Genomic DNA, 24,674 nt, shown 5'->3' with positions numbered 1-24,674 from the left:
CTAGTTGTATAGTGGCTGGTAAAGTGTAGCCTTAGGCTACTTCAATTTTCTTAAAAACAAAAAGAAATTAAGGTTTCTGACAAGCTGTCTTATCACTGCTGTTAAGAATTAGCTGCTTTTACTCTAGTCCATTAATTTGGAATTTATTCAAAGCATTACCAGGTTTTTGCCTGGGAGCCTTGCCTGGTGGGTAGTCTAAGTTGGGGGTTTGGAGGATTAGATTGTTTCCTCACAAATTCAACACTGCTGCTGAAAGTTTGTGACTTTGTTGTTGTTGTTGTTGGTTTTGATTATTTGGTTTTTTAATATAATGGTTGAGTTCACCTTGCTTGCACAGCTGTAACTGTACAAAGCAGCGCCATATGTCCAGTCTGGCCCTGCTCCTCAGTTGCTGCTGCTTCTCGTCTTCATAACATTTAGCCCTTACTTCTGAACCTTCTTTTTTTTCTTCCCACAGGCAAGGACTAGGAGCAAGCAGTACATGAAAAAATTCATTTTCTTATATAGACATTGTTTCTGTGTCCACTCCTGAATCTGCACATGTTGAGAAGTGAGGATTTTGTGCTAATTTCAAGGGAACATTTGCTGTCATCTACATTTCCTGCACGTAAACGCCATATTGACACTACTCAGATGATTCAGATAAGGATAGGCAAGGGATAAGGGTTGTATTCATCTTGGCACTCAGCTAATGACATCTGCCTTCTGAAAGAAATAAATAGATTTCTCTCTTTCATTCAGTTGTGCCAACACTGCATGGTAGGGACAATTTGGAAGGCATCTTCTCCCGTTTGCATCATTTAGTTCTGCAACTGCATTATTGTCCTTTCTGTGCTGTGGGAACCAGCAGTCTCTTGAAAACCATACGGATCTTGTGGCTGGGGAGAACAATTGGAGGTGTGATGCTAACCTGGAGCAGGCAGCTACAATTTTCTCCTAAGGACGGGGAAGAGAGCTTTGTTTTGTCATTCTGTGTCTCATCAGTTGTGATTTTTTCTTTTCCTGTCTCTGTAGGGTTTTTCATCACCCAGATTTTGGAGGCATGAGAGGTGTGAATGGCAACTGTACAGCATCCTGGCCCTTCCAGAGGAAATCCATTTGAACATTGGACAGTTAGTTTTTTGTTTGGCATACAAGTGCTACTTGAACAAACTAATACTGTCCCAAGCAGTTTGCTATTGTGCAATGACATCACAGAACTCTCTAGAATGGTTACTTCTGGGAGCAGCAGCCGCTCAGGCTGTTGGCTCACACCAGAGCTGTAACTGGGGTAGATTTCCATGTGCTACACAAAGCTCTGCAGACTTGTCAACCTGCAGAACTGAGCTCAGCTCTCCTCATATTTGTTCTCTCCCTGTTTTGAGTTTGCTACAGCTACTTCCCCATCTCACTCACAGGGAGCTGTAGGTCTGGGAGTCCATGTGTTCCTCAGGCAGCTTCACAGCAGTGTCCTGGCTGGAGCCATACATGACTCCCTACACTGTGCCAGCACTGAGAAAGCCATGTAACACCAATTTCCCCTATGGGAAGAAGCAAACCAGCCCAGGCTGCTGCTGTCCTCTCCATTCAGGAGTGGACCACTGTAAACCCCTTCTGGCCCCCTTAGCCCTGGAGGGATGTGGATGTGTGTGGTGGATATTGGTCAGGTGCTCTCACGGCTGTGAGACACAGGTTAAGGAAGTTGGCAGCCTATGTGTGGCCTGAGGCTCCACAGCCCAGAAGTATTTATTCTGAGAGGTGTGAGGTGCTCCACTGCTTGGATGCCAGCTGTCATTTAACAAAGACAATTGGTTTCCTGTGTATTTGCCTTCTGTGATTGACTGGTTTTGGTGTGTGGGATGATGTGAGCTCTGACTGAAGATAAAGGAGACTTCCTCCTGAGCAGATTCTCTCACATCTAATAAAGCATAAAGTTGCAGCTCCTCTGCACCAGAAGAACCTGCTGCCAGTGTGGAGGAAGCTTGTTGAACTTGCCCAGGTCACTGAGTTTGAAGACATACACCCCCTGATGGTTTAAACCTCACTTCCATAGGAAACCTGGCCAAAGACAACCTTAAGGCAGGCTTTATTTCATTACAGCCAAATTATTTTCAGTGTTTACACCACCCCACCTCAGGTCTTGCCTCTTTGCTCTGTGGTTGTCAAAAATCCCCATGACAGAGGCATCCTGAAATTTGCACTTGTGGAAAAGCATGAAACACACTGGAGTGTTACAAGGTGCAGAGTGTGCATGTTCAAGTGCTGCTAATCACCAAAATCAAATTTTTTATTGATTTCTCTGAGGATGCTGTAGCTTTTTCAGAGTGCTTGGATGCAGCAGAATCCAGCCACTGTGTTGCAGCTAAAAGACCACTGGCTGCCAGACATACACCTGTGTTTGCCAGGTGTGTAGGAACATCAGTTCCGAGTCAGACCATGCTCTGAGGAGCCTGTTGGTAGTATAACTAAAAGCAGGTACCACGGGAAGATCAAGAGCAGGACAATGGCATAGGACACTTCCCTTAATACTCTTCCAGCTTCTGACTACTTTCAGCTCTCCAGACTCCTAAGTCCTTACTGCTGTGCTGTAAGGTTCTGCCCCAGTAGAGATGAGAGGGCACCAGGACCAGTTTAAAGGGTGGACTGTCTAAGGCCAGTTGTTGAAGAGATCCAGTCTGTGTGTGCCTGTGTCTGTGGGTGCAAGCAGGTCTGAGTGCCAGCAGCACTCAGGGGACCTCTGTTGTTTGTCATGATGTATGTTCCATGACAGACTTTCATTCCAGAGAGGGGAACATGATTATGGCATTGATCCTGTTTCCGTTTTGAGAAGTGCTGTTTTCTGGTTTTATGTGTGTTCATCTGTGTGGCTGGCCATGTGCATACACCCAGACATGTTTGTGTGTGTGCCTACTGGGAGTACACACTCAGCCTTGACACTGGCTGGACCTGAGGAGATGGAGATGCAGACAGCTTCATAGCTGTCAGGCTATCAGGTTTAGCATCTCCTGCAGGCAGGAGGTAATTTCTGCTGAGGAACATGGTTAAAATGCAGCCTTTGTGTGGCAGTTAATTATTTCACCAGCTATACTGTACCAAGTTCCTGAATGACTTATCAGCAGAAATGCATGCTTACTGTATTTTCTAGAGTAGCTGGATATCTGCTACTCTGATGTTTTGAATACAATTAAAGTACAGGTTGTCCCTTCTAGACACAATGTTTGAATCCATCCCTGGATTACATCTTTATCAGCCAAAGGATGTCAGTGCTATGGTAATTAGTTTACTAGTCAGTCTCTGCAGGAGCAAATTAAGTGAGGAGAAAGGGAGATGATCTACAGCACAACAACACGCTCAGAGCTGACAATTCAATACTTAAGATTATCCTGATGGGTACGACTTACCAGGCAGCACTGCTAGGAAACATGTTAGCATTGTGTGGAGAAAATAAATATTTCTAAATTGTTAGTCCCTGAGCAGCAGCAACAAACTAGTTTGTGTTTTTTCATCATATATAAAGCAGGATGACCCATACTGTAAAGCAATCTCTCACACGTTATTTTCTAGAATAATAAACAGCTATGATAAATCTCTGCACAAAAAAGCAGGCTGTCTGTTGTTTGTCTTTATTCTTTTATGTGTTTGGCAGCTGCTGTCAGGACATTTTTTGTTAGTGAAACACAGCACCATCTCCCTTCAGGTGAAATACTTGCAGAAAGAATCAACAAGACATTTCTGTGAACACATAACAAAAAAGTCTGCATGAATAATTTAACACGGTAGCTGAGTTTAAAAATAGCTAGAAGATTCCAAATTAAGTATAGAGACAGGAGCTTTAAAAAGCCTTTTTCCCTACTTTAAGCAGCTCTTCCAAGTGACAAAGAAACTACATTACTGCAGGGCCATAAAAGCCCCAGGAATCAAGAAACCTCAGAATCCAGCACCCTCTCTTGCCACTATTAATACCTGAAAGTAGCCTGTACTTTTTTAATTCTATTTAGAAAATAATTTTTAAACAAACAGCACTCAGGAATCACTGTTATTTCATAAAAGTTTAATGTTTGTTTTTAAAATAACACTGTTTAATCAAGATAAAGGAGTCCACACATACAGAGTCTTCTTGGATGCTGGCAAAAAAGCTTAAATTACAGACATACCCGTGAACAGCAGGTTTAACCAGTAAGAATATAGAAAAAGCCTCACTGATTAATCACATTAATAATAATGAAAAGAATGTGCCCTCATACCAAAGGGGAAAAGATACCATTCCAGTCATGCAAATCTGCACTCACCTTCTCAGAACAGGTTTACCGAAGTCCAGCAATTTCAGATAACATTTTCTTAGCTCCTGTGGAAAGTAATCAAAAGCCAGCAAAGACAATGGGCTTTTTACAGCAAACTCTTATGTTCATCCCAAAATCCAGTTTGCTGAGCATTTGTCAGGTTCAACTGTTACATTCCCAAATCTGAGACCCTTTTAATCTTTTAATTACTTCCCTCCCTCTGCATCAAAAGCTTTCTGGAAGAAATTTGGCAAGCAGTGAGAGACCAAAATGTTAATGGCCATTTGCAAAAGCAGCTGCTTTGCTGGCTCTCTGCAAGGTAACAGCCCAAGAGCAGAGGGGGTGCACACCCACAACCAGAGGCTACAAGCTGGGTGTTGAGCCAGATAAGGGAGAAGGCTGATGAGAAGCAGACCCTGTGGAGGTGGGATAGATGGGGAGGTATCAGGACATTTAGATTCACATGTAGGCTTGAAGGTATTCATCCCTCCTCTCATGAGCCATAACTAGCTGACGTGAGAGGCAGCTGTCATGTCTTAGAAGGTGTCATAAACCATCAAAGACCCCTGAAGCACCCCCAGACGCATTTCTGAGGCCTTCCACCTATCCTTTCATTTCCTTATACAATTTAAGTGTTAATTTTATGCTTCTATATTGCTATATTTCTACAGATAATAACCAAAACAGTTACATACTTCCTTTCCATTGCAACCAAAATGTCCTGAAATAAACCTGCCATATATATATATTTATAAACACCAGTCGTTTTGCTCTAACCCACCCCAAGGGATCTATTATTAACAAGAACCTCAGCTACTCTGCCTTCAGGGGCGGGTTGTAACATAAGCTTAATACAAAATGAAAACAGCTGTCATTGAACATACTGTGTATGTAGGTAGTTCACTGGGAGAAAGGATTTGTAAGAAGTAGAATAACTAAAAGCAATGTATTTGATGCTTTGGTCTACGACGCTAACCATATAAAGCAGAGGGTTTCATCTTAAAAACTTGAACTAAAACTTTCAACTTGTAAGCCTTTCTTGCATTCTGAAGCACAAATTCAACTCTCGGAGAAATAATTACGGGTCATAGTATTCTGGATGATCTTTCTTCTGTAGACATTGTAGACAGCTTGAAGTAGGTTGTCCATGCCTGTATCTTATTTCAAATGCCAGACAGATCCAATGTGAATGATGAAATACTACAGCAAATGCAGATATGGGATTTTTTTTTCACCCAGCCAAACTGAATCCACAGCGTGACTTCATTGCACTGAATACATAAAATACATGTGTGAATTACTTTTGTAATCCTATCTTGGACAGTATGTCTAAAGACACAACAGAGATATACTAATTTTGAACCTCTCTCATACACTTGGTAAAAAAATATATGTGAAACTAACTGGCAAAGGACATGAAGTTTAAACAATACCTGGGAAAGCACCATCTTAAATGGGTTTAATTGCATTAAGCCTTCAGTTCTTAGGAGAAAATGCAGTGACTGATATTCCTTTGCTAATTGACTTTGTTCTTTCTTTTTCCCACTAATCAAGCATGTCTAAATACCCATCTTGCAGGTGCCTTGTTATGAGTCCTTCTCTCATCTAATTATTTGGCATTTACATTTAATTTCATTTTTTCATCTCTTGACAGGACATGAATACACTGTAACATGAGTACTGATATGAAGACCATGCCTACCATTTCTTTACCAGATAGCTGTTACAGGGCTTTTCATATTCTTCACAGCTACCATGGCTCCTAAAGACTTACTGTTTCTATATTCATCTAAAGTTTGTATGCAAATTAAACAGGCTGGTATCCCCAATGATTTGTAGCATTAGGTTCTGGCTGAAACTCTCCCACAAAAACAGTTTCTTTGAGAAAAATTCTTTTTGATTAAAAACTGAGAACATTACCTCTTGTGCGTGCTTTACTGTCTGTAAAATGAAGATTCTTAAGTCAGGCTGCTGGAAAAGGGAATGCTGTTTCCCTCGAAGCAGCTCTGAATTCAGGTTTTATTTCCTGCAGGTATTCAACTGTTCTCCACCACCTGCCTGAACAATTCTAATGGGTCTGCTCTCTGCATCCCCAGTTGATGGACAACTTCATGGGAATTGTAACAGCAGCTTGACTCATTTTACCCGAGCCTAGAACTGCTAACATATGGTAATCAGCCTTCTCATTGCAAGCAAGACAGTCCAAGAAGAGGTGGAGGTGGGATCAGAAAACAAACCCCAGAAACTAATTCTAAATATGGAGCCTCGGATTTCTGCTCCGGGGCAGAATAGAACAGTCCACAGCTACATTATTTTGCTCAAGTTAGTTACAACCATGAATACCTCCCTATTGGCTGAAAACAGGTGGTAGAAAGGACAGTCCAGCAACCATAACCTGCGTATCTCTCTTCTTCATGCTAGACGGAGGCAGAGGAGTCTAGTAAAATAAATTTTATGGCTGCTTTATACTCCCACAGTGGTGGCACGTAGGCTGTGTGCACTTAACTGTGCAGCAGGCAGAAGGGGACTGAATTCTGTGTCAGAGAGTGATTTTGATCCCATTACGTTTCTGTAATGTTCAGAGTAATAAAACAACACATCAAGCACCCCATAAAAACCTGTCTCATGTGATTTCTTCTGCCCTTTGCACTAAAGAAATACATTTTGTCATGCTTTGGGTTGCATTAGTTTGGTAGATGTTAGTGTTTGGGTTTTCTTTAACAAGACTTCTGTTATCATTACTTACTTCCAGTAGCTATTTCTGAAAACTGTTTGGGTTTACCAGGATAAAAAAAATAATTGGCCTTTGCCACCTTTTCCTACTGTTTCCATGAGCGAAATTAAAGTTCTCTGTGAAGCTTCTCTTAGATAAGAATTGGGTGTTTATTTCCTTGGCAAGAATAAAGAAACTGTAGAATCATTAAAGTTGGAAAAGACCTCCAAGATCATTGAGTCCAACCGTTAATGCAGCACTGCTGTGTTCACCATTATACCATGTCCCCAAGTACCACATCCACGTGTCTTTTGAACACTTCCAGGGGTGGCGATCCTGGGATAACTTCCAAATGGCAGAGACCTTATATCTTCATCTACTACTTGTACTTTTTACCACTATGACAAAAATACATTCAGAAAAAAAATTACTAAGAGAATGATGGTTTATGCATTTCTTCCCTGCTCACATGCCATTTAAAATTCTAAAACAAAGAAACAATCCCCCCCAAACCCTTTCTGTTGCTTAGTTAAACCTCAGTCAATGACACGATTCCAGCAAGCCAGAAGCAAGACTCACCTGCCCAAGAGACTACCCCAGACAAAAAAATGACTGTATTTATCTAAAACATTACTTTTGTAAATATATGAAGGCTGCTTCTCCTTTCCAAATGCCTGTTCAAAGAAAGTGGAAGTAGTATTAAAAACCCACCTGGACTTACAACAGTTTGACAGGATGCCAGCAGCTTTTCTATGGCTCTTCTTCCACTGCTTCTTCATCAAGCTTGGTTTTGGAACAAACTTTATCCAGGAGAAAGGTATTTGTGCCAGCCTCCATCATGGCAAACTAAAGGCTGAAGCATCAAATGAAGGCTTAGAGTTGTCCTTTGAATTTACTAGGTATTTGTGTATGGTTCGAAGTAGTGTAAAGATAGAAACATTCAAATTATGATTGTTTCCTTCCTATCAGCAGCTTTCAAAAAACCAGGAGAATGGTAATTTCTTATGCTTTATGCAGTTTTTAGAGAACTGGGTCAGGAAGGAGAGGTAATGCTGTATTGTACCATTCAAACACACAAGTAAAACCCCATTAACTCACCCCTCCTCCTGAGGATCTGGAAGAGTCCAAGGCCAACCTAGAAATTAGGCTTCCCAGTCAGTGGACTATGCTACAGCTCTGCCAGCACAGGGGACCAGTACAGTGGATAAATCATTTACTGCATGCCTCTGGAAACCACAGGAAAAAAAAAGAAGAAAAAAAAAAAGGAAAGAAAAAAGAAAAAATACATAAATAAAAATATATGCCATTTCATGAAATTACAGTGTTAATGCCTCTGTCTGCCAGTCTGCCTAGATGTCATCACCTACACCACCTGTTCCTGTCCAATAGTGGTTTTACTTCTTCCTCAAAAAAGACCAAATTAACCTTCCTTCCAGGAATAAAAAGCCCAATTTTCATTCAAGGATAGAACAATTATTTGAATAAAGGGCATGAAAAGAAGTACTATTTAATTTATACCAGAGGAAAGTTCAGATCCTGGAAAGCTTTAGACAAATATGAGGTAACAATTCCCAATTTCTCCTTCACAAAGCTCTTGCTTGCCCTTGCTGCTAGCTCCTCTCAATTCATGGCCAGCCAGGTTCAGCACTGACCACCACCACTACTTGTAGAATCAACTGTAGGAGAGAACAGAACAAGGATAATAGATTTATATTGTCCTTTCCCCCAAAATAAAGTTAATTAAGAGTACGTCCCACACAGATAACACAGCACTGAGTAAGGTTGTCTGAAGGACATGATTGTCCAAATTACTTGTTTGCCATTGCATGCACTGAGACCTTCATGAAAACCAACCTGCAAAAGGAAACTAACCAGAAAGCATTTGTGTGTTCCAACACAGCACCAGGTAAAATGAAGAATTGTAGAAAAATTCAGCCTTCCCTTTAATATCTCCTTTCCCTGCACTGATATCCCTCAATAACAAGGCAAGTAAGAAAATCAGTTCCCCTCTTCCTCTGTGAATTTACAAGGGGCCAGGCACTTCATTGAAGAGAATGAAAAGAAAATAGGAGGAGAAAATTTAGCTGTCAAATGTAAACAAATAAACTCAGGTATATAATAAAAAAATACAGAAGAAAACCAAGAAATAACTACAAAGGACTTTTTTATAAACCAGGATTTAAGCAATCTCTCACTTAACAATTCCACTTTAAAGCTATTGAAGTATGTCAAACCTTGCTCTCTTTGTTGACAAAAAATAGTTATCTGATGAAAGTAGTGCAACGATACTAAAAAAGATTTCTTATATCAATGCAGTAACTGCTTAACATCATAAAACCAGACTTTCTCAAAACTCTCTTCCCTTCTTAATTACTTTTTTACTGTTGACTTGACCATTTATAATAGATTTCCAAATTCTGCTTAGACAGTTCTTACATTTCTAGTACGAAAACCACCATAACGACTCTGAAAAATGGTTCATACCTTCTTCACACATAGTCATGGAAACCGAAGAAAAATGGTGATTTTGCTCCCTCAGGCAGTCCACATGCAGGTACTAATTACGGAAATGTGAGCTCTGCTGGGGTCCTCACCTGACACCCCACCTCAAGCTTTGCATAGTGTTCAGGACTTCAAACAAACTTCTACTGATGATGTTGAAAGTAGTTCTTCCATTGACTTCAGCTGGGAACAAATTGGTTTTTTACTGAGCAGGCTAATTGTGGAGTATCTTCATCCTCTACAATTTCTCAATTTTATCAACTACTACAGGAGTTAGAAACTAATTGAAATAAAACACTTTCCTTAAGGAAAAAAAAAGAAAAACAAGAAGAAAGCCTTGTTGACCTCCATATGTTTATTTTTTAAACAATTTACAAATAAAAATGTTGTATTTATCCAAGCAAACACATTTAATACTTTAGTCTTTAACAAGCTATACAAATGAGAACCATCACACTAGAGCTTTTGATAGCTCAAGGACCATTCAGGGTAGGCATGCATGTGTCTGTATCACATGAAGCGAGTCCAATTCCTGATACCAGGGTTCTGATCTTCTACTTCTCCAGAGCTGGTCAGCTGCTAAATGATTTAACACAAATAGTTACTGGATCACAATAGAACGAAAGCAAGCCCATTTCAAATCATGACCTCAAATTGTCTGGTCCAGGTGTCAGGCCACAGAGCCTTACCGATTAGTCTTCTTCTCCAAAAGCCAGTCGAACAGATTTTCTCCCCTTGCTTAGTGAAGTGGCATCCACACATGTGCTTATACAATACAGTGAAACAGCTTAAGTACAGATGTAATACAACAATAATTACAATTCACAGAGACAGATAAACAAACAACAAAATCAACTCTAATCACATTCTTGCATTTTAAAAAACAAAGTAAACAAACCCAGACACTGCAGTTCAAAGAAATTTTCAGTTTTAGCTCTTCTGCAAGTCTCCATTTCCTCAAGTTCTAAATTGCTGTTCTTGAGCTTGTCCCAGCAGCTGGGCTACTCATGATGCTACTGACACAAACAGGGTGAGCTGGAAATCATCCAGGAACGGTCAAAGAATAAAAGCCCCCAAAATAAAGAACAAAGACGCACGCATTATAAACGAGATTCCATTTTAATAGCAGAGTGTAGAAAAGAAACTGGCAAAAAAATTCACATGAAAAAACATTTTACATAATTAGTTATGTACAGAATAAAGTATGTTCTGCCCTCTGATGATCTAAATTTCACTTTAGCCAAGTCCTACCACAGAATGCAAAATACACCCAAAACTCTCAACTGGAACAAAAAAACAAACAAACAAAAAAAATATACATAATCCCAGCTCTGGCTCCTCAAATATTGGGACTGACTGGGTTTACTTCAACCCACTGGGCTTTCTGCTACACTTTCAGAAATTCCTGAATGTGTTGTAGCTTCCAAACTACAGTCAGCAGCTTCTGATTGCTCAGTCTTCTTGCTCTGGAAAGTGCATCCTCCCTTGTCTCCTGAGCCACCAACCTTTCCATGTGTTTCTTTGAGCCCAGGAATGAAAGTTTCCATGCACCCAGAAGACTGACTTTCTGTGCTGCCTCCGTCACAACTCAGTGACAGCATTTCAACAGTGCCGGCTTTGCTCTCCTCCACTTGCAGAGGTATCTCAGATGTGGGAGAAATGCCCTGCATTTCTAGAACTGGCATGACCACCTCTGTAGTGTCACTATTTGAGGTCTGTGATCCAGGCTGCAGTAGAGCTTTTTGAGAAATCTGTGTGCAAAATTTATCTTCCCGACTGTCAGAAGTCAATGTAACAAAATCAGTAATCTCTGTTTCATTCACTGTTTTTTCAATGCCCAGCTTTTTATGTCTACTGCACTCCAGCCTAACAGATGCAATAGTTTCTAGTTCTGTGACTTCCTCTGTATTCTCATTTAAAAGTCCTGCTGTATGGATGCTGAAGCATTCCTGTTTTACCTTACTGTCTCCGAAACTGAAATCAGTGCTTTTGAACTCAAGTTCTGCTTTCTGTGAGGGAGTTTTAATGTGTTTCACATCTCCTGATGATCTCTTGATAAAAAAATTATCTGATCTTGCATCAGATCCAGTGTGTTCTGATGACTTTTTTTCATTTTCAGCTACTAATTCTAGATTGGATCTGAGGTGAACAATATTTGAGCAGGTATTGACTAAGCATTCAACTTCCTGCCTCCGGTTTTGAAATTCTGAAGCACCAACTTCATTAAAACCAGATTTTATCTCTGCATTTGGAGTATCTGATAGATCCCCACCAGTTTTAGAACAAGATTGGGTTGTGATGGCCTGTTCTTTTCCATTACTAGTTCTGGAAGCGTCCCAGAGCAAGTTTGGACTATCAGATTCTGAGCAAGTTCTACAGTTATCATTTAACTTTTCCTCTACCAAAGGAGAATTCCCCAAATTTTGAATTTCATTCTGTATTTCAGGCAAAAAAGTCTTTGGCTGTAAGCTATGCTTAGGCTTTACTGCTTTTACCTCCCAGTCCTTCATCTTTGCATCCTTCTCCAAGGTACTAGGAACATTTATGTTTGTAACTGCAGTTTTATTTCCATCCTCCTGTCCAACTTTCTCTTGGACCTCACTTTTCTGTACATCACAAAATTCCTGACTGCCTGCCTGCTCTCCACCTCCTGTGTCAACAAGTCCAATTTCTACAGGCATCTGGATACCAGAAAGTGTTTTTATTTCTGGCAATTCTGTGACAGATATTTCTGAGAGGTGAGGCTGAAGTGGTTTCTTGTTCATTTCAGCCTGATTCTCACCAGGAACCAAACTCCCTGTTACTTGATTATTACACTGTGAGAAATCCACATTCTGAGAATCCTCTTTCAAGGAGGATGAGCTACTGTTTGTTCTAGGGTTTGCAGATAAGTCTGCAGGTTTTGTTAGGTTAGGGTTTTCTCCATTTGGAAGTGCAGAACTTGCAAGCTTATTGTCAGCTGAACCCTTTCCACCACTACTGTAGAAAATATCATAGAGATCTTTAGCATTGGCTGTGGCCAAGCAAGAATTTCGTTTTTCTATCTTTTTTGCCTGCTCACTGAAAGCAGTTGAAGGTGGTGGTGGTCTCACAGGCATTGCCAGCATTGTCTGTTCACTTTCAGACACACCTGGAGCTACTTCATCTGCAGGGATGAGAGCTGCCTGCTGGACTGCTGGTGGAGGAGGATGTGGAGGTAGTCTATCTGAAGTCTGAGAAGATTCAGTTTTTTCTGCTGCTTTCAAATCCTCCTCTGTCCCTTTTAAAATTACTTCTTCTCCTCCAAAAGCTTTTGAGATGATATCTGGAGGCAGTAGAAGATCTGCATTCGTTTCTTTTACCACTGGCAGTGGTTTGGTGGTAGCTCCAGAGGATTTTATGGATAAAAAGGTGTTCAGAGGTGCTGGTTTACTAACTGTTGCAGTATTAGACTTCCTGAAAATCATGGTGGGGACTGGTAGATTGGGTAAAACTTTTGCTGATGTTGGTGTGGAAACAACTGGTATCCATGGGCTAGTGTGTGGAATAACGGTTTTCCCAGACAGCTTGATTTCAATGGGCTTGATATGGGATTTCACAGACTGACACTTGTTCTCCTCTTTGTTTCCTTCTGTATTCTCCTCCTTTGGAATAGCTGCTCCTGGGGTTTTATCCTCTCTCTCAGTCTTTTTCCAGCTGAATTTCCCAAAGGAAGTCTGGCTTGGTGATTCCTTTCTATATTCCTCTTTCTTTTCTTCTTTTTTCTCCTCTGTCTTCTCTTCCTTCTTTAGCTTAACCATGATACCCATTTTTCGCCCAGAAGAATCTATTTTGCCTTGAGTTTCATTACTCCCTTCTCCAAACTCTGGGTTGCTCTTTACTTCCTCTTTCTTTACTATTTTTGGGTTTTTCTCATCCTTCTCTTCTTTCTGTTTCTCAACTAGTTTCCTCTTCAGCTCATTTTGCCGTCTGCGCTCTGTTTCCAGAACTACAGCCAATCCAGCTTGACGGTCTAGATTTCTCCTCTCTTCATAGAGTGGGTTTTCATCTATGTATTTCTGTGGGAATAAACAGCACAATTTTAGCCACTGTTTCCATGAAAAATAAATAAATAAATTCAGCTCTGACAGTTTTGACTTGTTCAGTGAGTGCTAAGAGACAAGAGACTTCTTCCTATCAAGAAACTGAGGTGCTACAAACTCCACATTCTGTGCTTGCAGCAGAGCTGTCACTCTACAGAAGACACCGTTTCAGCCTCAGGCAGATAAAAGATTAGCCTCTATGTAGTGATGTAGTGAGAAGCTCTGTTTATTTAGTTTAGTAGAATGTAGTGAAGATAACCAAATACATATACTCCAAGGAGTTAAATGTCATTCTTCAGGAAAGGAAGACGGAACAAGTAGAAGCTACCATAGGGAATGTCTTGCTCCTGGTACACCAGTTACCAACCTTATATTTCTCATTGTGGGGATGACTTTTCACATGTTGCTCTGCTGAGATTTGATCTCCAAAAAATTCATGACAGAGCTGGCAATAATATCCAGTGATGGGAATCAGAAATTCAGAGCCTGAAAAGGCCAAAGAAAATTATCAGAGAAACAAAACTTAATAAATGCCAAGCTCTTAACAAAGTCAGATAAATATATCAAAGAACAACAGCAAAATCTCCAGCAATGTTCTTTTTGGAACAGTTAATGTTGCTCTCCTGGACAGTTACAGTATAGGAACCATCACTACCAGGAACAAACATCTAAAGTGAAGAAGTTGCGTTACTATGGTTCAAGAAATTATTTAGGTGCTCTCTATCCGTATTAAGGCAATCCACTGTTCAAGCAGGTCAATATTTCCTACAGTCTTGATCTATTTTCCATCTTTGTGGTATAGTCTGCTCAAATACTAAACACCTGGTTTATAAAAAGAATACGAGTATTTTCTTTGAAGTTCAGCAAGACTTATGCCTACAGAAGCAGCTACAGTTATCTAACACGCTGCACAGTCTTCTTTAGTAGGCACTACTACAAGTACTCAACAGATAATTAAAATGAGATTGATCACTGGCAGGCCTATTTAGACATTCAGATTTTAAATCTTGCATTAATTTTCAAACCCCTTACAGCTCCTCCCATATGACTTTCTCAGATTTTCTGTACCCACACTACACCAAGTACTCATCAGTCCTTTTTCAGGGCAACCTCTGCTAAAAATGCACTGAATAGAAGAGTCTATTTGCAAGACTGTGTGGAGTACTGCACGAGATCTGCCCAAACACAGCAAACTCTTGTGGTCATGCTCTGAATTCTAACATGTTAGCAAAAATCACTTCAGAACTACAGTGGAGACTGAAAAAGTCACGCGGTATTCAAAATATAAAACTAAACTTTAAAGAGAAGAGAAGAGAAGGCACCACACTATATTTTCCTATACTCCTTCTTCATGACCTTTTCCACAAGAAAAACCAGGAAATTAATTAATTTGCCTTTTATCTAATAATACAGTATCTATATGTGCTCCTATGCCAAGGTAAAGGTTTGAAATTCCTTTCTCGGAGCAACTGGAACCTGTTGGAGGTCAAAGAGGGATGATACCCAAGTTAATAAAAACTAACATACCTTTGGCAGGAACCGTTATCTTATCGATGCGTTTTATGGAGTCTTGTTTGGTCTCACTCTGGGTCTTCGAAGCCCAAGGTCTGTTGTAAGGATCCAGGGTCTATTTGCACAGTGACAGAGGTATATAGGCTCATGTATTACATTAGCAAGGCAAGTACACTTGTCTTTTTCCTTTTTAACATCCTTTTAGAACACTGAACATTAAAATCAATGTGCAAATATTTACAGGAATTAGTTTTCCTCTCCTTCCCCTCCCATTTTGCAAGTTACAATGACAAAATAACCTGTGAAAAGCATACAATGTAAATGATCGCAAAGAACAGGTAAACATATGAAACACAAGTGGCAAACCTGAGAAAACTGAACACAGGCCCCATTTACACTAGTTGGAACACACTGGTAGCTGTACAACTGCTCAAGTCCAATATTAGGGGAAAAGAATTTGATAAGCAACTTCTTGGGTTCTTTATAACTACTTCAGGTTCTCTTGTAAAATGTAGTTCTGTGATGTATGTTTTAGTGTTAATATTTATAGCAACATGAAATGCACTTAGTGAAGGAAGCCTGCAACATACCTGTCTGTGTTTCTTATTATGCATGTGTGTGAAAAAGTCAAACATGGTCCCGCAGATGGTATTGCAGTCTTTGCACCAGTGGTTCCCTGCATCATAATATTCATAAATATTGGCCAACTGGAAAGGATGTTTGGAGGACTGTGAAGAGGATTCTGCTGGCTTCGGGCTTCTACCTCTGGATTTTTCATTAGTAGTTTTTGATTCCTAAATTGAACAAAAGGAAACACTTCTCTAAGACAAGGCAGGACAGACATAATGCTCTAGAACTCAGAACCTGCCTCCAGCAGAAGCCAAACACACACACAAAAAAAAAATATATCACCTTTTCAGCGCCCAGGCTAATTCCACTGTTTCAGAGAGCTGGTATTGCCGATTAAGATGCTGCGTGGCTGCAGTGAAGAGTTTCCAATAAGACTCCCAGATGTAATGCTGGACGGTTGTAGGTAATCAAGGAACCAAAATGAACAAATTCCCTATGGCATGCACCCTTCCCATTTTATTGGTTTCACATAACGATCTGAATAGTTCCAATTTACTGTACTAGCCAAACAGTGCCCAGAAGATCTAAAATGGTTCCCTTAAAAGCATTCAGAAGTTACTGTAAAAGTAGCTTGGATGAAAGCAGAATGGAAAACAAAGTAAAAATAAGTTGACTGAAAGCATTTAACTCAATCAGCTTTATTAGATTATTTGAGTGTTCCTGAATTCTCCAGAAGACTTGTTGTTTAGTAATAATAGAAAGATGATATTTTGTTAATTACCTAAGCATAATAAGGTGAAGGATCTTGTGATTTAAACATGTGATGTTTGCACTTACATCTGTACAGAAAGACACCATACAGTGATATACAGACATTTCAGGACTCTAGCCAAAATTAATACTAAACTAACACTTGTAGAAAAACCAACATTCCCTGAAATAGATCACAAATAAGCCCTGCTAATTTAGATTATGTTAGTACTAGACGTATTTTGAGTTTTGAGTTATATTTTCAATGGCTGAAAGCCCATCATGTTATCATTTTAACCTGCATGGCAGTCTGGAAAGAATAGCATGTTAACTTAGCAGACTTGAGTTGGTTGCATGATTTCCAAGTTATTCACTATCAGTGTTGAACAAATTTACTTAAGTGGATTCAAAATTGTTAAATAACATCTGCCTTACTTGAAATTCCTTACCACCACCCCACACAATATACATTGTAAATCAAGGAATGAAGAGACACCTAGGCCACTGTGCACTCCACAGATATCCCAATACAATCTAATTCTTGGAAGCAGAGTAGCAAGTGACCCAGTGAATATCTGCATGTATTCTGTCTGCCAGAACACAGAAAAGCTGACATTCTCTTAAACAATGAGACCAACTTATGATCTGCAGGAAGTGCATGGAAGGCTGTTCATGATGTCTGAGAAGCATCAATGTTAATGTTATTTACAGACATACGCCCACCCAATATATCCTATAAAAATATTATCTCAATCAGAACTTTAAAAAGACAGTGCTTCTCACACAGATAGGTGACAGCCAACTCTTAACTCCAGTTTGTGCTTTACCCAAGCTCAAAGATGCTTTTATAATTTGCTGCTATCTAGAGCCCAGACAGGGTGATCTGTCTGTTTAGCACTTCTGCACCGACTATGGAACTACAACACACAGACACAGGTTCAGCAGCAAGGGACCAAAAGGTACCTTGCAAATAAGCAGAAAGGCAGATGCTTTTGCCCTTAGGTTGGCAGAGTCAACTGATCTCAGTGCCAACAGGCCTGAACCACCTTTCTTTTCATGAAAAAAAAGTTAACAATCAGAATTACAAGGTGAATCTTAGAGATTAAAGGCAGAACCCTATGTGCCTACATATGTCTGAAAATGTTAAATATTCCTGTCCAGAACTCAGAATTTTCTACATTAAAATAAGGAACTATGAAAAGGAGATCAAGTCATTATGGGGTTTGGACAATACAAACAATGCAAGCGAAAATAACAAAAAGTATATTCACATATGCCATATCCCAAGAAAAGAAAGCAATATAACTTGATGCAATGTCGGACTTAACAGACATTGTTGCCTACTTTAGTTTCACAAAGTGGTGACCGAAGTAAATGATTTGCAAAAGTAAGTGGACAGTAAACTTCAGTGATATTTCAAGAAACAACAAAATAAAAACAAAAGCAAGCCTTTAAATGGAAGATATCTAGTTAGAGTTCTCTAAACCAGACCATCATAAATCATAAGTTTACAGGATACATAGATTTGAGTGACCTTGCAGGAAATACAGAATCACAAAATGGGTCAGGTTGGAAAGAAACGCAGTGGGTCACCTGGTCCAACCTCCCTACTCCAGCAGGGTCATCCTAGAGCACATGGCACAGGATTGCATCGAGACAGTTCTTAAATATCTCCAGTGAGGGAGACTCCACAACCTCTCTGGGCAATCTGTTCCAGTGCTCAGTCACCTGCACAGTAAAGAATTTCCTCTTCATGTTCAGGTGGAACTTCCTGGGCATTCATTTCAAGCATGTTGCTTTTTGTCCTATTGCTTGGCACCACAGAACATATCCTCGCTCCAGCCTCTTGGCACCCTCCCTTTGGATACTTATAGACATTGATGAGGTGCCCTCTCAGTCGTTCTTATAAGTCTTACCCTACTAACATTTTCCTCTCTGCAAAAAACATACACAGTAAAGTCTACAAAAAATGCATCTACAATCTCCCATCAGCTATTTCTGTTACGCATTTGAATAAACATCTGAAAAGCGGGATAATTAATTTTCTGAATATGTGCACAACCTGTCAGATGCTGGTATCATACACTACTTCCAAAGCAAAAACTATCTTCTGGAATGCGGTATGCCGTTTTAGTACATCCAGCCCTCAGCAGTACAGACTGTGTAAGAGAGATCATATCATGCATACTGATATTTCTTAAGAGAGAACATGTAGCATGTACAAAATGATCATGTTCAGCTGATAATCATATGTAAGTCTTGAGATTTGTTACTATCATTACCCAGTGAGAAGACCAACATGTTCCGAACTTGCAGAGAGCTTTGCTGCTACAAGCACTCCTCCTTGAAAGGCCATGCCAGAAATGTTGTACAGAAAGAAAAGTCTGTCCTCCTGGTATGGCATTGAAACCAAACAGCTATAAACACTCACGATACTGTTCAATCCAACCAATGCTTCAGCAAAACCAAGATCAAAACCAGTAAGTGATATTAAACTGCACAAACCTCCAAGGGAAATTATAAACACTGATACACTGACTCTCATCTGCATCACCATCAAAGCCACTGTATGAGATGGTAACAAATGACATCAAATGACCCTCCAGTAAATGTTTGGGACCAGGTGTCTCCCCAGTTCCCTCTTCTCTTAGTGAGAAAATCATTAGGACACAAGCCATAAGACTTTACCTTGTTGGAGGAAGATGTTTTCTCCACACCTTTTGCATTTTCTGACTTGCTGTTCTTTTCTGAGGAATCTTTAGTTTCCACAGATGGTTTCCGGGGTTTTTCAAATATGTTAATCCCCAAGATTTGTGCTACTTTGTCAAGCTCAGACTGCTTCTTGTCAGCTGCATCAGATTCTTTATGCAGCTCTGCAATCTCCTTCATAATATTCTCTTGTAGTCTGTTCACCTCAATCAACAAGGGGTCTTTGTGTCCATCCTTCTCACGACGTTTTTTCCTCAACATCTCTCCTGAGCCAGTCAAGGAAGTTGAAGAGTCAGAAATGCAACAGAAAAATTGATTTAAGATCTGTACAATTCCAGGAACAAGTAAAATACTAATATAAAATATTGCAGCTAAATCTTGACTGTAAAGTTGTAAAGATGGAAGTGACTCTCAGGTACAGCACCACTAAACCTGCATGATCTGCTTCTAAAAGGACTGCTTTAATATACACCCTAACAGAGGCACCATAATCCTCAAGAGTATCTATTTAACAATCACTGTTTCCCTGGGTGACAAAACAAGCAGAAGTTAAATTGTATATTCTAACCTGAAAGTATCACTTTCCAAAGGTGAGGCAAATTAGTGTTTACTAAAACCAAATAAGTTTTAAAGACAAAAATTTAGTTCTGCCTAGAGAGGACTTTTCCATCTCCAGGTAAGATTCATGAGAAACTGAAAGGCATGATGACATCTTCAGTTACTATTTCTCATTTCTTATATAAAAGCACTAAAGTGCACACAGTGCAATTCAACTTAACAAGCTGCCAAAGAAGATGCAAGAGCAACTGTTTGCTTCAGTGTAACAGCCAAATTTTGACACAATTAATTTTAATATAGTAATTAGGTCACTGCTTTCTCAAGAGTTTTGCATTGCCAGGAGTATGAAAATACTGTTACAGACTATTATTATTTTCGTCTTCACTTCTCCTGGAAGGCACCAGGATTTGTGACACATGCCAATCAGGAAAAAAGATACAGGGGCTGCAGGGCGTTACGCACTTTACCTTGCTGTTTACGAAGCCTGTCCAGTTCAGTCTTGAGATAGTAAAGCTTCTTCTGCCGTGCTTCTCGATCATTCTTCAGTTTTTCTCTCTCTTCTATCACCTAAAAAATTGGAAGGGATGTTCTTCTCTTCCCAACACAAGTTAATCAGTCTTGCAAGAATGGCAGCAAGACCTCAGTTTGCCAGACACAGAACACTGCTCACTATTCTCAAAACATTCTTGAGTATTTTAACACAATGAATTCACCTCTTCATATCTATCTGAAGGTAACAATATAGTGTGGTCATGCTTCAGCCTTTTATGTAGGTAGTTTTTTATCTTTTGGGCAGTGTATTTCCCAAAACTGGTCTGTTTGTTGCACCACTTCCCAAGGCAGAGGCTCAGCTGACTATCTTCTCTAGATCAATGCTAGATAGCTCTTCAAAACTCATGTAGGATCTCTACAGCTAGCATGCTCCATCAGCTTTCACAGCCCTTCACCTTGCCTCCTGCTTTGACTCTGGACAATTTTAGCTATTGTTTAGGTTTCTGCTTCAATCTGATCATAACTGTCTGAAATGAAACACTAGGATGAACTTTGTTTCTTGCTCAATAAGGTAAACTGTGGCATGAGGGGCTCACAAATCCATGTTTCACTGATTTTCATTGATTCTCACAGAAGGAAACAAAGTAATATGGTAAAATGAAACCTGAAAAGTTCTTTCAATTCCTTTTCCAGCTTCATTTTTCAAGAGACAAATCCCAATTTTTACCTTCACAGTGCTCTTAAAATTTACTACTTATTCCTCCCTTGAACAAACAACAAGTGGCTCAAGGCTTTGACTTCACTAGACAACCCCTACTACTATGGCAATGTAAATGTTGGCAGGATCCTTCCTGGAGTAAGCCCTGGAAGTAGTTCTACCAACACAGCTAGGCCACATCTTAAACACAGTAAGCTTTTGTGTGCTATTCTTTTTTATCCCCAAAACACCATTCTCTCATTATGGGTTTTCTGCAGCATGGGGGCATCAACTGGAGCATGCAAGTTTTTATACTGCAAGCCACCCCAGCAAAAAAAACAGTGCACTAAGCCCAAGTCAAAGATGTCTGTAGTGCAAAGTCCTAGAAGTTCTACCAAGATGCACAGATGAGCTACTAGGGTGTGTCAGAGCAGGAGAAAACCACACATCTTTAGCCAACAGAGCTCTTCCAAAAGTACCGAGTTTCATTAAGTACAAAATTTCAGCTGAAGAAATTATTCCTGCAAGCAGTAAAAGCTCACTTATTTGCTGATGTAGCACTTTGTTTAAGTGAAGAGAAGGCTCTGGGAAGACCTTACCGCAGCCTTTCAATACTTAAAGAGGGCTTGGAAAAAAGATGAGGACAGCTATTTTACCAAGGCCTGTAGTGACAGGACAAGTGGCAACAGTTTTAAACTAAAGGAGGGTAGATTAAAACTAGATATAAGGAAGATTTTTTTTTTAGAATGAGGGTGGTGAGGCACCAGAACACATTGCTCAGAGAGGCTGTGGACTCTCCATCCCTGTGTTCAAAGCCAGACTGGATGGGGCTTTGAGCGACCTGGTCTACTGGAAGGTGTCCCTGCCCATGGTAGGGGGTTGGAACTCAATGATCTTTAAAGGTACTCTCCAACCCAAATCATTGTATGCCCTTATTTTAACCACAAAGACTGAGTGGAAACACAAACAATTCTGGGAATCTTGCAGTTGTTTTACAGTTATGTAACTACAGTTTCCTATTTTAAAATACATTCTGTCCCACTACTCTCTAATTGTTGTACAAACCAAGGTAACAAGAACATAAAAACATTAATACCCATAAGCTGAACTGGTGTCAGATGCTCCAAATAAAGAACAGTTTCCCTTAAGTTCTCATTTTGTGATTTTTGTAAGAATTAATGTAAATGTAGAGTGAAAACTGTATGTCATGGTGAATTATGATATCTTTTAGTATGTATTTAAAAATGTCTAATATAGGTATAACCATGGTATGATGTACCATGTTCAGATGAAGCCTCCTATGTTTCAGTTTGTGCCTATTGCCTCTTGTCTTGACACTGGACATAAGTGAAAAAAGCCCAGTTTCATTTTCTTTTCACCATCTCTTCAGGTATTTATATATCTCTAGATATCTTCAGGTATTTCAATATCTAAAGCTCAGTGGAATAAAGCCAAGCTGTGGCCACCATGTAATTTCTCTGCAGGATTTTGGCTGGTTCAAGAAACTTCAACTTCATGTTTGATTTCATCTGTTCTGCCATAGCCCACGGCATACAACTTCGAGGGATTTAAAATACATTTTTTAAATTGTCACAGATTAATACAGACAAATGCTTAGAAATCTTTAACAAAAGTAAATTTAGTCAAACCGTTTTTAAACTGGAGCCTCTCACGAAAAAAAGAAAAGGTGCACCTGAAGAGGAAAAGTTTCCACCCCACCCATCATGCAGTGCAACACATTTTGATGTGTTAGAATATGTAGCATACCTTCTGCTTTTGAGCTGCCCGATTTTTTTCATCCGACATCCTTTCTGTGGTATTTTTGAGAGGGTGTGAAGACAGACGAAGGGGTGCTTTGGAATGAGAAGGAGTAGTAGGGACTTGAACGAGCACAGAACCGTCTCTTTTTACATCAGGGACATCCTTTCCCAAGGAGACTGTCTCGATCACCCGGAGATTGGGACGCGTGGGGTTCGCTGACATGGCCATCGTAAGAAGACCATGAGCTTCTGGCAGCGTAGGATTAGGCTGCTGGGCAGGGGGGTACATGGGCCAGCCAGGAGCTGCATACGCCATATAATGCCCATATGCATCGTATCCTGGAGGAGCCATTGTGGGAGGTGGATAGTTTTGGGGCATTTGAGTGGGAGTGTAGTGGGAATAGGTGGGAATTTGGTATTGGGAAACAGAAGTAGGTGTAGGCGGCAAACTAGGAGGAGTTGGTGGAACTGAGGGAATGAGAGAGACAGAAGGAAGAGGCTGTTCTGGTGCACATGGAGGTATATCCTGTCCCACTGGCTTGTTCTTAGTATATTCTGATTTCTGAAGAGAGGACACATCTTTGGACTGCTGAAAAGAGACTGGAGGTGATGCTGAACGCTGCTGGCCTGACTCAGGAGAACGAGTGTCACTCCGGCTGCGCCGCAAGTCCCAGGGGTCCAGTCTGCGACTGTCTGAAGAGCGACGATCTGGAGAACGAGATGCCAGTTTTTTGCCATGAAGGCGTTCCTGGGTACGGACAGCCAGTTTTCCAATTTCAGCAACACCAATGTCAAGCCCAATGGTTTTGAGTAAGTCGTGGATCTTTGCATACTCTGCATTTGGCTCTTCTAAAGCATCCAGTTTGACAGCTGGAGCAGGAGAAGGAGGTGGGCTCATTTTCTGGACTATAATCTCATTGCCACAACTCACTGGGGGCTTCTGAACAGGGAGAGATTCAACTTTGGTCTCCTCATCTTCATCACCATAAAGAAATTTCTCTTCATCCTCAATGTCAGGAAAGCTACGCCTCCTCTTCTCCTGAGCACTGACAGAATCAGCCATCATGCCCAGAATTCGGGAGAAACCACTGCCATCCTGACTGGCCCTCTCGTGAGGTAGCAGGAAGTCAGTATGGCGATCAGTGGGCTCTGATCTGGCTTCTACCTTTTCTTTGTGACTTAAGAAGCTTCCAAACTTCTCTTCAAACGTGAAAGTGTCTTTGGGAGGCCCAGAAAGTGGGCTCCACTCATATAAACCTTCACACAACTCCTTGTTTGCAGACTCCACAAGAGAGTCTTTGTTAAACCGTTTGAGAAAGTTCTCCACTTCAGAGGCAAAAGGAGCCACGTTGTTGTTCTGGGGCAAAGATGACTGACTAGAAAGAAGAGGAAGATCCTTGCTGGGAGCTGGACTGCTTGAAAAGCTCTCAGGCTGAAAGAGAGAGAAGGTACTAATTACCTCAAGGCCTTCTGAGGCGATTACGCACCTCACAGAACAAAGGAACATGTTAATTTCTCCTTGAGTTCAAGCTGAATAAAAGAGTTAGAAAAGACAATATACAGTTCAAAGAGAACACAAACAGAAGATTACAAAACAAGTTGCCTGATGATTCTGTAAGGACATGTCCAATGCTTATCTCAGAGAACACATAAAATCACAATTTAATTTCAGAAATTTTTTGCAATCAAAAAACTTTTAACTTTTAAATTGAAACCCTGTAACATAATTTTGGATACGCTTTGAGTTTGGTCACAGTGGAACAGGCTTTCAACACCTTAATAACGTTAAAAACAACTGCACTGGGGTTATTCCCAGTCTTCTTCAAATATTCACAATCAATGGCATGTAAATAGTGTTTCCAATAATAGGCATGGAATGGGATCCTCAGGATTGGAACACTCCTGAGATAAACATGTCACTGTCAAACCAACACTGATCAGTACAACAGGCAAATCAAAATGATGCGTTAAAATACTAGAAAAGTCAATTTATCACAGTGGTCACAGCCACTTATCTTTCCATTGTTCTAATTTTGAGACTCAATTGGTATTGGTTGGGTATAAATTAAGTAGGATTGACCCCAGCCCTAC

At 40.3% G+C, this 24,674-nt stretch overlaps 1 protein-coding gene across 1 annotated transcript in view; it reads right to left on the bottom strand.

Moving 5' to 3' along the window:
- Positions 1 to 4,015: 4,015 nt before the first annotated feature.
- Positions 4,016 to 24,674, bottom strand: part of ZNF318 (zinc finger protein 318) — a 32,084-nt gene continuing 11,425 nt past the window's right edge. The window contains exons 4-11 of the mRNA XM_064648533.1: positions 22,591 to 24,015; positions 20,102 to 20,201; positions 19,056 to 19,342; positions 15,638 to 15,841; positions 15,063 to 15,162; positions 13,903 to 14,021; positions 8,491 to 13,511; positions 4,016 to 8,198 (exon numbers count right to left, since the gene is read on the bottom strand). Of these exons, the coding sequence (XP_064504603.1) occupies positions 10,842 to 13,511; positions 13,903 to 14,021; positions 15,063 to 15,162; positions 15,638 to 15,841; positions 19,056 to 19,342; positions 20,102 to 20,201; positions 22,591 to 24,015 (4,905 nt within the window). The 3' untranslated portion in view covers positions 4,016 to 8,198; positions 8,491 to 10,841. The remainder of the gene's footprint in view (positions 8,199 to 8,490; positions 13,512 to 13,902; positions 14,022 to 15,062; positions 15,163 to 15,637; positions 15,842 to 19,055; positions 19,343 to 20,101; positions 20,202 to 22,590; positions 24,016 to 24,674) is intronic.

This window comes from Pseudopipra pipra, chromosome 3 (assembly GCF_036250125.1).
Source record: "Pseudopipra pipra isolate bDixPip1 chromosome 3, bDixPip1.hap1, whole genome shotgun sequence".
Lineage (NCBI taxonomy): Eukaryota > Metazoa > Chordata > Aves > Passeriformes > Pipridae > Pseudopipra > Pseudopipra pipra.
The sequence above is the reverse complement of the archived record's forward strand: the minus strand, read 5'-3'. Positions and strand labels throughout refer to the sequence as shown.